Source organism: Agelaius phoeniceus, chromosome 26 (assembly GCF_051311805.1).
Source record: "Agelaius phoeniceus isolate bAgePho1 chromosome 26, bAgePho1.hap1, whole genome shotgun sequence".
Lineage (NCBI taxonomy): Eukaryota > Metazoa > Chordata > Aves > Passeriformes > Icteridae > Agelaius > Agelaius phoeniceus.
This window is the reverse complement of record NC_135290.1, coordinates 4,851,810-4,866,609: the sequence shown is the minus strand read 5'-3', so window position 1 is coordinate 4,866,609 and position 14,800 is coordinate 4,851,810. Positions and strand designations below refer to the sequence as shown.

The 14,800-nt window shown below is 52.1% G+C and overlaps 1 protein-coding gene across 5 annotated transcripts in view; it reads right to left on the bottom strand.

The window, feature by feature from the left end:
- The window catches only part of GPATCH8 (G-patch domain containing 8), a 55,644-nt gene extending 44,230 nt beyond the window's left edge, over window positions 1-11,414 (bottom strand). For 2 of the 5 annotated variants that reach the window (XM_077190907.1, XM_077190904.1), the window contains exon 1: window positions 11,080-11,145. Coding sequence is in view for 1 of the 5 variants with exons in the window: in XM_054649455.2 (XP_054505430.2) it covers window positions 11,080-11,124 (45 nt within the window). In the remaining 4 variants the exon portion in view is untranslated. Of the gene's footprint in view, window positions 1-11,079 lie in introns of all 5 variants that reach the window. The other 3 variants (XM_077190905.1, XM_077190902.1, XM_054649455.2) reach the window with 2 other exon arrangements.
- Window positions 11,415-14,800: the final 3,386 nt, after the last annotated feature.

Sequence of the window (14,800 nt, the reverse complement as noted above, 5' to 3'; positions counted from 1 at the left end):
TTAATTACACTTTCATCCCAAAATCCTCAGTGGCAAGAACTGTTGCCAATAAATCACTCAATGCAAGTGAAATGAATTGTTGATTAAAGCCCATTTATCACAGTTTAGCACCACAGAATTCACTCTGTCCCTCTCATATAGAGGTGCTCTATATGAAGCAAAGGTGGGTTACCACAAAGCCACACAGAAATCACTGAGAGGGGGAACCCTTTAAAATCTTGACAATGACAAGAAGAAAATAGACTCTCTCCTTTCCTCTCACACCCCAAAGGGTGGATCCAAAACCAGAGCTGGGTCATGAGCACTGCCTGCATTTCTAAGTCACCTAAAGCACCATCAACACAATGACAAAATAAGGATGAGTCACTTCAACTGCTTTAGGCCCATCAGACCTCCCTGGATATTAATTACTCCACTGCCCTGTGCAATCCTCCCAAGCACGAAGGATATTGAGATGTCAGCATCCATACAGTGCCCATTCCTGATGGGATGAGTGGTTTCTTTGATGAACAGCCCTAAGTTATCCATGTATTATTCCCAAAGAAAATGTGGCAGTCTCCCGCCCAGCAGCTGGGGACACAGAGCTCCTGGGACACAGAGGAGCAGGACAATGGGAGTGTGGGGGACACATTCAGGACCCCTCCCCTGAGCTGTGCCTGGGCTCCAGCAGAGAGAGCCCTGTCACACCAGCCTGGTGTTATTAACAGCAGAGAGGATAAGGTGAGTTATAAGCCCAACACAAGTCAGACAGCAAGAGCCCAGGACTGGAAAACGCTCCAATCACAAGGGACAACGCCTTCAGTGCTGTGAATGGAGCAAAATAGGAAAAGATTCTGGCACAAAACCCTGCAGCTCTGCCTGGGAGCATGAAAGCAGGGCTGGCTGGGGAGGGAATGGGCAGAATGCAGCTGCTGAGACGTCACAGCAGAAACAACCTATTTACATCCCTCCTGGATTGCAGCACTGGCTCAGGAAGGCACTCAGCAACGCTGCTTCGTGAGACCGCGCCAATAACAATCCAAAGAAAGCAATTTTGCAGAAAAGCCTTACTATACTCCCTGTTATTATTTCTTAAATGCACTGGAAAAGAGCACAGCATGATCATGACTGCTTAACTGCACTTGAAAAGAGTGAAATGTGCTCCTTAAGATATTCAAAATTTAGTTTTACGTTAGGAGAGTACCAGAAAAAGACTCCAAAAAATCACATTTATATTGCATTTACCTTAGAAAATGGAATTTTAAAACATTAAAGCAAAACAGCACCACTTTTTCATATTCTATTTATCTATCAATTCAATCAATAAATCTTAAACTCCAAAAACATTACATCAAGCCATAAAATTCAGGGTTGTTACCCACAAGTATCACTTGAAAGCATTTAACCAAGCCCACTCCCAAAAGCCCTGCAGGCATTAGGCTGAGAACAGCAGCTGAGACACAGGAATATCCAAAAAGATAAATTGAGTCGTCCCCCCCCCCCAAAAAGGCCATTTTCTAGCGTGGATAAAGCCAGGGCAGGCCACATGAGCTGCAGATCCCAGAAGGTTTTGCTCCCGCGGCTGGGAAGCACAGCTGACATTTCCTGCTGCCCTCCCGGGACGGGTCAGCACAGATGCAAGGTCTGAGCACAGGGAACTGGAGCAGCATCTGAGCACAAGGGAGCAAATGCCATCTTGCCAAATTCTCCCTCTCTGCAGGCACACAGCACGCCCATGGAGCAGGGGAAAAACCCTCTGATTCCAGAATGAATATCCTGTTAAAATTGAAATCTTCTTTTTTAAAGGAGATGGAGCAGGTACAAAATCTTGAGATGGATAAGGCACCCTCACATCCATCCCCTTTTCCCAAAGCTGGCTCCCAGCACTCCTGCCAACATCCCACATCCAGGACTCCTGGGTGAATGCTGCCTGTCCAGCACAGGCACAGTGGCCAAGAGGCCAGGAATGGCTCTGCTGAGCCCTGATGGAGCACCAGCCTCTTGCCTGACCCAAAGACCAGGAATTTCAGCAATCCACCATCAACACTCATCTCATGCTGTATTTAGTTCTCTCTTGACAAACCTCTCCAGATGTGCTGGTTTCACTTCTCTGCGCAAGGCCTGAGGGTGAGACACCCACCACCTGCAGCTGCAGTGGCACATGTGGGACAGGCAGGATCAAAACTCATTCCAGGCATGGATGAGATACAAGAGGTACAAGTGCCAAGGTCTGCTCTGATTTATCTGTGGGGCTCTATCACCAACATCACCGCTGACCTCACAGCGAGTTTCAGCCAAGAGCAGTGGGGGAAGGAAGGCGTTTAAACCCAAATGCAGCTCCCCATGACTGATTGTTGTGTTTATTACACACAATCAAAATATAATGGGTTTCTAATACCTCTGCAAGATCCACACCTCCCTACGCAGGCTGACTGCAGATCTCAGTAGTAATTCAAGCTGCCCTTTGCAGCTCAGCAGGGCCTGATGACTCTATACCATGGAAGGGCTCCAAAATGTAATTGATGCAGACAACCATGTTGGTGTTTAGAAATGCATCCAAAGAACTCAAAAACAACTCCAGGAAAGTGTGGCTTACAGCGTTTTTTGAATATTCATTATACACCCAGCAAAAAATACATTTTTAAGACCAACATGCACCTAGGAGATGGCTCCATCCAATCCTGGAAACTTTCTTGGATAATTATAAAGGCCACATGGGTTCTCAAAGCTATAAAAAGCAATACAAAAGCAACTTTGTATTGGCACCTGAAAAGCCTTTGTTAATGCTTCCCAGAACAAAATCATCCTTTTTCCTGTTGTTCCCTGCAGTGTCTGTAAAGACGCACACAGAAAAAAATATCACAGATTCTTTCCTAGCAACGCAGAGGTGAAGCATTCCCAAACAACACGTTCTCACTGCCCTCCACACACCGGGAATTGCTTCCCCAGACCTTTCCCTGCAATACAAGTGGGAAGTATGGACACAGCACATCTGCACACCCCCAGAAACAGCTGAATATTTACAGTCAACATCTTGTGAAAGCTGCAGCAAAACCTCATTTTCAGCAGACACACACATCAATTATTCCGAGAGTACTTAACAGGAAAATCCTCTCAAGTCAATACAACAAAAGCAATCACTCGAGACTTGGAGATGAATTTAAATTGGCACAGTTTGAGAGAAGCACCTTGGAATTGCACATTGAGAAGCTGATGGCACCTTTTGTTTACCAAACTAAGAATTAATTTTGACAAAACTCTTCCTGCTAAGTCCAAAAACACTGAAAACCCACTCAGCAGAACACATTTAAGACTAGTCACAGGTCAAGCGGTTTAAACCAGGAAAACGTGCACATAAATACCCACTTAGAGCTGTCCAAACAAAAACATGCTCTACAGTTCAGAGATAAACAGCTTGTACCACACAAGGAGTGGGAGCCAGAGGCAGGTCTCTGCTTTGCATACTTTGGCAGCAAACAAGAACAATTTCGTGTCTTTCAGATTCCTTCTGCTGCACCAGCAGCAGCTGTGGATCTGTTCCAGCACACGAGGGATGCTCTGCAGCCCTTCAGCCAAGCTCTACCCAAGAGCCAGCACCAGCCTCACTCACCCAATTCTCTCTTTGTCATTTTTAATGTGCCCTGATGCAGAAGCTGCTGCAGCTTTTAGCACCTACATCTTCATGGCTAACCAGGACCTTCAAACAACCAAAGAACCATGGAAGAGGTTGGGTGGGGAAGGACCTTCAAGATGACCTTGTTCCATCCCCTGCAGGGGACAGTCTTCCACTATCCCAGGGTGCTCCACCTGGCCTTGGACACTTCCAGGGATGGGGCAGCCTCAGCTTCTCTGGGTAAGCTGGGCCAGGGCCTCACAGGGAGGAATTCCTTCCCAACTTCCCATCTAACCCTGCTCTTTGTCAGTGGGAAGACATTTCCCTTATCCCATCCCTCTGTCCCAAGTCGCCCTCCAGATCTCCTGGAGCCCCTTTAGCCCTGAAGGGGCTCTGAGCTCTCCCTGGAGCCTCCTCTTCTCCAGATGAGCACCCCCAGCTGTTCCAGCCTGGCTCCAGAGGAGCTCCAGCCCTCAGAACAGCTCCATGGCCTCCTCTGGACTCACTCCAGCAGCTCCACATCCTTCCTGTGTTGGGGACAGCTCTGCAGGTGGGATCTCACCTGAGCAGGGCAGAATTTCCCCCTCACCTGCTGCCTCTGGTTGGTTCCTGGGCTGCCAGCAAAGCTGAGTCACTGAACTTCTCATCAAACAATCCCCCCTGTCCTGCTCCTCAGAGCTGCTTTCAATCCATTCTCCCCCAGCCTGGATTTGTGCTTGGAAGTGACCCAGGTGCAGGATTGTGCACTTGTCCTTGCTGAACTCCATGAGGTTCACACAGACCAACCTCTCCAGCCTATCCAGGTCCCTCTGATGTCCCTTCCTTCCCGTGGGTGACCACAGCAGACAGTACAAGGCAAAGAGAAACCACCCTGGTGGAACAGGGTGCCAATCATGCAATATCCAAGGTCTAATCTATTTACCACTATGAACTTCCAAGCTTCCATAATATTATCTGCCTTTTCTTTCTTCCTACGGTGTCTGACTTGATAAAGAATTGTTTCTAAACCAAAATCTCACAGACAATCTCCCTCAGGAGCACATTAACAGGATTCAAACTCCATTCAATACTGTTATCAATGACCAGAGGAAACAGAGCACCTGCAGCTCAGTTTGCAGATCAGATCCCAACAAAGAGGGAGCAACAGTGAGGATGTGTTGGAACAGAGCAACCTGACCCATGTAAGAGTGGCTTCAACTCCCTAACACCACGTCTGCTTTCACAGAGCCCTGTACAAACACAGCCACAGCACAGGGATGCACCCAGCAGGCTGAGAAATCCCAGCTAAAACCTCCTCACACAACATGGCAGCAGAAAGGATAAAAATACAGTCCAAGGGTGTGCAACAAAGGAAGGGCAAACACAAAAAAAGCAGTAAATAGATGTTTATCTCTCAGTAAAAAAAAAAGATGTTTATCTCAGTATGTTATACCAGGTAAGAGTCTGTTTTAGACTCCTCTGAGCAAGTTTTCCAATTACAAGTGTTAACAATTTAGGATGCAGAGAGCTGTAATTACACAGAGAACAATAACAGAATTCAGAGCCATTAAGGCCCTCAGAAGCTAAAATTGAGCAGAAATGCTGTATATGACTTCACATAAGAGGACAAAGAGTAGTAATGTGTGCTTTGGCGCAGCAGAGAAAGACATAAAGCTCAGCAAAGAGCTAAAAATAAAGAAAATGTAGAAGAAAAAATAAGGAAAATGCAGCTTTCAATAGCTAAACTACCAGAACAATCTACAAAGCAAAATGTTCCCCATCACCAGTTGTCTTCAAGGGAGAGATTCTGCAGCCAAACACAAACTCCTGGACTCAGAACTGGGATAAAATGGGAATTGAAACTTAAGTGATACCTGGATAATTAAAGCCACCATCCTAATATTAACTTCTGGCTTTAAATGGCCAAAATCTCAAATTAACTGCCCATAGAGTTGCCTGAAGGGAGAAAGCAGCAAGAATTACATAAACTTTAAAACCATATGGTAGGAGAAAAGCTTCTGTCAATTGAGGAAGTGCTGCCCTAGGACTGCAGCAATGCTTTTTATCAGATGAGCTCCACATTCCCACCCCAAGAGTGGCAGGAGCCTGGGTACAGGGGTGGGTTTTGTCTTGGAGAAGGTGACTCAGAAGAAGCTGAGGCAGCTCAACCATGGCTTGTGGGACTGTAGGATAAAGTGTTTCCTTTCCCTTTCACTGGGCCTCAGCAATGGAGACCATCACTGTAGGAAAGAAGTGACAACACAGACTGGGGGAAGGCACAACCAAGACAGGAAAGGTCTATATAAAATCACCTCACCACATGAATCCCAGAAATCCACACTGAAGTTCAGACCCTACTGTGATGTTCTAAAACTGGACCAATACCACTTGATCTACTTTAGAACACATTTTCCCCCAGTCCTCTCCCCCCCTCCTCGTTCACACAGGGAGGTTAAAAACATCAGTCACAGTTCTGCTGTTCCTGCTTTGCTCAACTGAAAGGTCAGAACGTCCTGCCAAGGAGGTAAGAGCTCTATTCTTCCTGTGCTGGGCCCACACCCGAAATATAACCTGAATCAAATGATAAATTAAGATCTCAAAACAATTCTAATCGATCTTCTAAAATCTCAGATTAATTCTTCAGTTAGAAAACAGCCCATGGAAAGGCAGAGGCTGCCTCCTGACTGCTTGCAGCTACTCCTGCCAAAGGCAAACTCACACCCCAGGATCCTGATCAGCTGAAAGCTCAGCGTAACAGATTTTGCAGATTCCTCGTTCCCCCACATTAAGTTTTTCTTTTCCCAATTAGTAAAGACAGGCAGAGAAAATGCCCCTCTTTATCTCTCTGCAGGGCATGGGCTCCCAGTGCCACCTCACCCCGAGCAGCTGGTCCTGCTGAAGGACATGAAAACCAAATGCACTTCCCTTAGGCAGCACCTGGGAAGCGAAGGGAGGCTGCAGCCATGGCACACTGGTTAAGGATGGATTCTAAACCCCCTCGCTGCTGGCCCAGCTGTCCAGCAAAGCGCTGCCTAAGCTGCTTGGGAGCAGAACTTATCCCTGACATTCTGCCAATTAAAAAGCACAAAATCCCCCTGCCAGCAGTGCTCAGCTCAACCTGCTGGAAGCAGGCAGGGCCAGAAGCACAGCGATGTGCTGGCTTAGCTCTTCAAATCCTTTGTGGAGGGACAGAAAAAAAACCACCTATCTTCTTGGAATTAGCAGGCATACCCAAGCTGAGATTCAGACTGGTCACACTTCCACCCAGCAGGGAAAAGCAGGCATGGCTCTTCCTGCTGGGTGGAAGTGTTATTCCATTGCACAGACTACACAACAGCACAAAAACAAGAGACAGAACAGCCTGTGTTCCGTCTGGCTAATGATGCCAGCAAGTGCAATGTACGTAGGAAGAGGAAATTATTGTACACATAGACACATATGGCTGGTAATATTTCTGCTTCAACAATGAAAAGGAGAAAAATGCAGCAAGAAAACATTTTCTCAACATCTGGGAGTAAGTGGGAGCTCCACTGGATTTCAGGGAGACATCCATGATATTTATTCTTTGAGCTTGCATATCTATCTGAAGAATAAAATCATTGCAAATGCTTTTTAAATAGCACTAAAAATATATATATTTACTTATTGCAGCAGTTTCATATGTCCATACAGCTTTCATTAATGCTCCTACAATATTCTGTTAGCATCATCTACAGCTATTGTTCAGAATTCCTCAAAGTTATGGTGGTTCCCATTTGTCTCTGCCAGGGAAGCCCATCAGTCATGGGGACAGTGGCACAGACAAGTGACAGAGCCCATAACAGATTCCCCAGCCCTTCAAGAAATAAGCTTGTCAGAAACTCAAAAATAACCTCTCTTGGATGGAAAATGGTAAAAGGTTGGGATTTATTTGGATAAACCACCCAAGACTTCACTTGCCATTGCAGAGTCTAGAAGAGAGGAAAGAGAAGGAAGGTCAGGGATATCCCAGGAAGGTCAGGGATATCCCTTCTCCTCCATTAATCCATTTCCCTGTCCAAGGCTCCCAAACAAAGTCCTGTGCTGGCCTGGGAAGGGAAAATCCCCAGGACAGGCAGAGCACAGCTCAAGGCCTTACTATGGAGCTGCCCTCAGATTCAGCACCTGCAAAAGACACTCAAAACCAGGGGCTTTCCAAGTTTCTCTAAGGTTTCAGAGCTTAAAGCAAAAAGGGAAGAGGACCTAAGCCTTTATGTGCTTCTAAAGCTACAGAGCACAGCAACAGCACAACAATCCTGTGAGGAAAAGCCCAAGGGCTGCCTAATCAGCTCACTGCAGTGATATCCTCCAGTGCCATTCCTGCTCCTTTGGCAATTTCAACTTCCAAACTGCCCTCAGCTTCAAGGTTCCTTCCACCTCTCCAGCACAGAGAGGAGTCCCTACAATTTCACCTATACAATCATTCTCCTCTCCCTCCACACCAGGACCTTCATCCTTAGGGATATATGACTTTCCTATCCTTACACAAGCCACTCTTCTCCCTAGAACTCCCTGGGAGGAGCATCACTCCCTCTGCAGCTCTCTTCAGCCACATCACTGTGGGAAGATCCCTCACTCCTCTTATCTCTCCAGTTCTCAGCTGATCCCTCTGCCCAACCCAGCAGAACCCTTCTCCCTGAGCACCTTTCCAAGCACTACAGCCCATGGACACCCTCTCTTTCTCGGCTGATTTAGGTCCTTCCCTCCTGATTTTCCTGCAGTGCTGTATGTTTCCATTCCAGCCTCCCTGGTAGCACTGATCTTTCTTCAGTCAGGCACAGGGGAGGGAGGAACAGCTCCCAGCAGCTCTCACCTTTAATCCACTTTTCTCCAGCATATCAGAAGCTCAGAAACCCAAGGATCACCTCTGCTAACCCTGCACTGCCAGCTCTCCCCTGCCTACAGTGCTCAATCTGCACTCTTGCCAAACTGATCCTCCCAACCCAGACTCTTTCCAGCTCCTCTCCAGAGAGGCAGCTGATAATGATGAGAACTCTGAAATGATTTTTTTTCATCCAGTGACTTTTTCATTAGCCACATCACTAATCCCAAGATTGTGCCTTCCTTCCAAACAGCTAAAAGGTTCTTTTGACCTATACTCTTTACTCCCAACCTTTTGTTCCTCTCCCCAAACTGCTACACATCCTTTCACTTTGAGATCACAAGTAGATCACCCCAGAACAAAACCCAAGAGCTCTCCTCAGCCTCCCTCCCCACACTGCATCCATCCCTGATCAAGCTGTGTAATTTTAGAGCCTGTCTCCCTCTGGCCATGCTCCCTGGGACTCGCCAGCCTGGCAGGGACATGGATCACATCCAGAGTCACACCTGCTCCAAGGACAGAAATTTCACCTGCCAAAGAGCTACAGCTGTGTGAAAAGGGCATCCCTAACACCAAGAGAAACACTTCTGGTTTTGCTATATTTGCACACCAGGATTTTCTCCAGAGGCACACACAGGTGTATTTTCTACCTATGGCCACAGCAGCCCTGCAAATACCCAACACAGCATGCATTTCCTGTATTCCACACCCACGTTACAGCTCAAGCAATCTCTGTCTCAATACAGAGAAGAAAACTCAAAAGTCTTCTCTGAAAGTGATTTTCAACCTTATTTTTCCTTCTTCTTCAGCCAAAAGCTTTCCTCCATCAATATACTGTGGGAAAACTGTTAGATTGCCCAGCTGTCAGGGGTAGGTGCACAGGCCCCTGAGCTCCCAAAATTCAGTGTGACCTTGTCCCAGTCCCCCTCAGATCTTCTCTTCCATAGCTGTTTTCACCTTCAGTCCTCTGCAGCCTCAACCAGCTCCAAACTGCTCCTCCCAGGGGAGCGATTCCACTTTTCCCTCACAGGAAGCTTTAACACAAAATAAAATGTCTCTCTTCTCCCTGGCATATTTTCAGGCAGGGAAGAACAGAGCAGTGACCCTTCCATAAAACCAAACTCTATCATTTTATTTTTCACTCCAGTCTATGGGAAGGACAAGGAAAGCCTGGTATTTAGCACAGATAAATCCCAATTTAGAACACTGCCCTTTTTTAAAGTCAAGGGTTGTGACTTCAGTTATTGTCCCCAGGCACACTCAGCAGCTTCCAAGATCTTGGGATCAGGTAATGGAGCTGAGTTTCCTCCCTGACATCACCACACACTCCCCCTGTGTGTCCAGAGCCACGACACACTAACAGGTTTTGCCACTACAATTATTTTCTTGCCATGGGGTTTCCCCACAAAGGGACAGGAACAAGGACACGACTGCAGAGCTCACCTGTTCCCTGGGCACAGCCACAGTACCCTACTTGGTTTGGGTTTCCCATCTCTCCCTTACCAAAGGATTACAAGAAATCTGTTTCAAGCCCAAGATCTGGCTCGCTCCACTTCCTGAAACACAAACTTCAAAGCCAAATCAGACTATTCCAGTGTTAATTATGGCTCATTTCTTCATTGAAGGAAATGAAGGATGCAAACAAGCCCACGTTTGGGGCTGTGGCAGGAGCCAAACCTCCATCCTCAGAGCAGGTAATGCCAACACTGCACACAACCACGCTGGTATTTATTTTCTTGTGTGTTTCTAGCACAGTTTAGTGACAATTTTTGAAGCGTGCATTCCTTATAACATCCAGAAACAACATAAAGAGTCACTCCTGGATGTCCTGACTGCTTCCAAGACTGCACCTTAATGCCAGATGAAGCAGAATTACGCAAGCTGCACATTATAAAAACTCTCCCAGGTCTCTGGGTGAAAGGCCCGAGTGAGGATGAACAGCACCATTCCAAGGCAGGCTCCCGAAACAAGGACCCACAGAACAGCTCATCCGCGACTCTTCTCGAGCGTTATCCTCGCTCCTTTTGTTTTCCTTTCTAACCCCGAGACTCTCTCAGGCTGAAGTCAGAGAACAACATGTCATTGTTCGAGCTTAATGAGTCAACGTTAATTTCCCCATTGTTTATTTAAACCCCCTTTCAAACAGCATCAGTAGCGTTAATTACGTTGAAATACTGATGTTTTGGCGAGGGGGCCGGGTGTGAGAAGGAAGAAGCGTTTTTACCACAGACAAGGGGGTCGCTGGCAGATGTTCGTACGGCGCGGTGCGGGTCTCGGGGGGAGTGATCCGAACCCTCACCGAGGGTGGGTGATTCCCCTCATCGAGGGGATCGTTCCCTCACCGGGGAGGAGCCCAACCCCTCTCGGGGGTGGTCGGTCCTATCACTGCAGGAGGGTTGATCCCCTCACCCTCTTCCCCTGCGTGGGGTCGGCCCCTCGCCACCACCGGCACAACACGTCGCCCGCTGCCCCCCGTGCCCGGGCAGCCCTCCCGAGCCGCGGGTCACCCTGACAGCCGGCCCCGGCCCCCCACGCTCCCCTCGGTGCCGCTCCCGGCCGCGGCGCAGCGCCGGGCCCGCACACAAAGCCCCGGTGGGGGGGGTGGGGAGAAGGCGGCGGAGCCCAGCCCGAGGAGCCGCGGCCGCACGAGGCGGCACGAGGGAAGTACCTGGAAATCTCTGTCCTCGTTGAAGCGGGAGAACCTGTCCGCCATTTCGCGCCGGCCCAGCCCGGCCCGGCCCCGCTCCGGCCGCCGCCGCCTCCGCCCTCAGCGCCGCCCGCCTGCACCGCCCCCGCCGCACCGCGCATGCGCCGCCCGAGGGTCACGTGCGCGGCAACGTGGGTCACGTGATCGGCAACGACGGGGGTCCCTCACGGCAGCGCCAACGCGCGGAGCGGAGTGGCTGCTGCAGCGGGACCTGGCGGGGCGGCGGCGGCAGGACCGGCCCGGAGACAGCGGCACGCCGGGGGTCGGCACGCCAAGGGGCGGAACGGGCTCGCACGGCCGGCCGCGCCCTCAGGGCTCTGCTGCGGCAGGTCACGTCCCGCCGAGCCTCGCTGCGCGTCTGACTGCAGATGGCAGCGCGCATGCCCGCCCCGGCAGCCAGTGGGGGCGCGAGCGGCGGCACGCGCGCGCCGGACAACCAATGAGGGCGGGAGTAGCGCACGCGCGTGCCTAGCAGCCAATTAGGGCGCGAGCTACTGCGCAGCGCGGGGCACCATTTCCCACCCGCTGCAACGCGCATGTGCAAAGGCGTCACACGGCGAGCGCTCGACATGGAGAGCGCGAGCTCCGCTTCAGCCTTCCCGCCCTCCCGGCTCGAGCCAATGGGAGCTGCCCCAGTCGCTTGAATGATGGACATGTGAGCCAATGGGAGCGCGGGCTCGCCACCGCCCCCCAGTGTGCGCAGCGGGCCGTGCCGCCTGCTGGCGCGGCGCATGCGCAGAGCCGGCTCGGCGGGGCCCGCGCGGGGGTGGCTGAGGGCGGCCCGGGGCCGGTGAGCCCTCACGGGGATCGCAGAAACCGCACCCAGCCCTGAGGTGGTGCCCAGCACTAATCCTGAGCGCATCGCGGTGCTCAGAGCCAGCCCCGCGGTGCAGCCCAGCGCCCGACAGAGCCCCGTGCTCGTATCCCCGGCTCCTGCCGCAGCCCTCAGGCCGGGCTGTGAGGGCCTCTCCTCTCCCCTGAGTGGGAAGTGTGTGCCCCAGCCCTGCCCTCTGCAGGCCACAGCTGCAGAGCCAGTAGTATGGATAGTACCGGGGGGCTGGGGACTGGTGCTTGGTCAGGGTCTGGAGTCTGGGCCTGGTTTAGGATCGGGGTCGGGTCTCGGATCCAGATCTGGGTCTGGATTTGGGGGCCAGGACTGGGGGCTTGGGGCTGTTTGATGGATTTGGGGGCCAGGACTGGGGACTTGGGGCTGTTTGATGGATTTCGGGGCTGTGAAAAACGCCAGTCACTTTTCACAGGGGCCTTGGCTGGTTTTGGTGTCAGGGGATGGGGTCTAGGTCTGGGTCTGGATTTGTGGGCAAGGCTTGCATTTGGGGTCTGGGTTCTGGGTCTAGGATTAGGGTCTGGTCTGCAGAGGTCTCTGTTTTGCCATCCCCCAGCACAGCTGTCACCAGCTGTCTCTGAGCACCGTGCCGTGTGTCGCCGGCCCTCCGCCTGCCCTGACAGCAGGAAAAACGGATCCCATCTGTCTCTCCATTCATTGCTTTCCCTCTCTCCGCAGCAGCCTCTCTGCCCGGGCCCTGCTGCCCTCTGCTGCCTGTCACAGCCGGGTGAGGGAGAGGAGTTTGGGATCAGGGCTGTCTGCAGTGTGTTCTCTGAGCCTCCATGTGCCACCAGAGCTGTCCCTGAGGGGACACCTGTGCCCTGCCCAGCGAGGCAGTGAGTCCTGAAGCACTGCTTGTGCTTTGTGCTCCACGGGGTAGCTCTAGACACGATTTGTTCCTCCGGTGAGCCAGGCTGGTCTGTGCTGCCAGAACTCCTGCATGGAACATGTGTTCCCTCACTTGTTAGGAGGGAATGCTGTGCTCAGCCTGCTGCCCCACCACAGCAGCCCTGTGGGAATTCCCCCGGGATATCCTGGAAATAAAAACCTCCCAGGAAAGAGAGCTGCTGGATGCCCCAACCCTGGCAGTGTTCAAAGCTGGGTTGGATAAGGCCTTGAGCAGCCTGGGTATGGGACTATCCCTACCCCTAATATCTATGATTCTAATCTTGCCTCTCTCCTGGGACCAGCCAGCCCTGTGTGCTGAGAAGGGCTTGGTGGCTGTGAGCTGGGACTTCTGCAGTGCAGAGTGGCCCTGTTTCTGTCTGTTTCTTGCTGGGCAGAAACATGATTGAATTTGCTCCTCATTGCCCTGAGAACATCCTGCTGGATGCTCTGCCTGTCTGTTTCACTCAACTTCCCACAAAAACCCCAGTGTCCATGTCAGGTCTGTGGTTCCCTCCTTATCCTCCCAAAGCACCAGGTGGGTCCACATGGGCAGGACTGGACCTGGTTCCCCTGCCTAGGAGCCTGACCCATGTGGGACACCCCTGTGGGTGACTCAGTCAAATGTCCTGCAGCCCAGCCCACCCATGGGTCCTGGGTGGGCACCCTTGGGCCCATTGCAGGGGCTGTGCCCACAAGGGAGCTCCTGACCCACCCAGGTGGTCATTGGGACCCCTGGACCCCCACCCACCATGGGGTGCTGAGCCAGACAAGGCCCTACAAGGAGATGGGGCTGTGTCAGGCCAGGTGGGATGAACCTGGAACAGGGAATGTGGGGACCCCTGGGGAGGGTGGCAGCTTCCCTGGCAGGACCCAGCTGTGCTGGTGTCCTTTGCCCCTTCTCAACATCCCCCACCCCACTGGGTGCACAAAGCTGGTGCTCATCATCACCCATGGCTGGGGGGAACCCAGCTCTGCCTGCCTGGGCTTTGGGAACCTCCAGGGGTGCTGAGCTCACAGCAAGGATGGGGCCCACAGTGCTGCCCAAGGCCTCTCAGCCCTGCCTGTGTCACTTGGTGCCAGAGGGGTGAGCTGAGTCCCTGGGCTTCCTGCCCGGGGTGCTCAAGGGGTACAGTGACCCCAGAGCCCAGCATGGGCAGAGGCTCCTCACTGCAGGACCAGGAGCTGCTGCTGCATTCACCAGGGCCCCTCTTCTCTGGGGGGCCCTCTCTGGGCTGTGCTCCCCAGCCCTGCTGCCACAGGAGCAGGAGGGAGGCCGGGAATGAATGCCTCCCCACTTGGCATCTCCCTGTGCCAAGGGCCTCTGCTGCTGGGGACGTCTGCCCTCCAGGACCTGTGGCTTTTGGGGGACACATCTGCCCCCCTCTGGTGCCCTCTAGCCTGGAGGGACTGGCACAGGGACAGCTCTGTGTCCTACTGGGCACAGGGACAACTCAGTGTCCTTGTTGGGAACAACTTCATGCACTGTCAGACACAGGGACAGCTCAGTGTCCACAATGGGGACAACTGTCCCCACTGGGCATGGGGACAGCTCCATGTCCCTGTGTCAGCTCTGTGCCCCCACTGGGTGACTCTGTGTCCCCAGTGGGCTAGGGACAGTTGGAATGGCTGTGTGACACCCTGGAGTGTGACACTTCTGGTCACACTGAGCCCACCCCTCTCTACAGGGGGGTTTGGTGGGTGCTGGGGGACAGATGGGCACTCAGGGGACCCTGAGAGTCACCACGGGCCAGTGGCATGGGCTCACTGATGTCCCCACAGCCAGCCCTGACACAGGAGGGTATAAATAGCAGCTCTGTCACCTCCTGTCACATGCCCAGTGCTGGCAGGTCCCCTGCCCCCGGCTGGGGGCACAGCTGTTCCTGGGAGAGGGAGGGATGGCCAGAGGGGCACCCCATCCCTCCTGCACTTCCACCACCCCACAGACCTGCC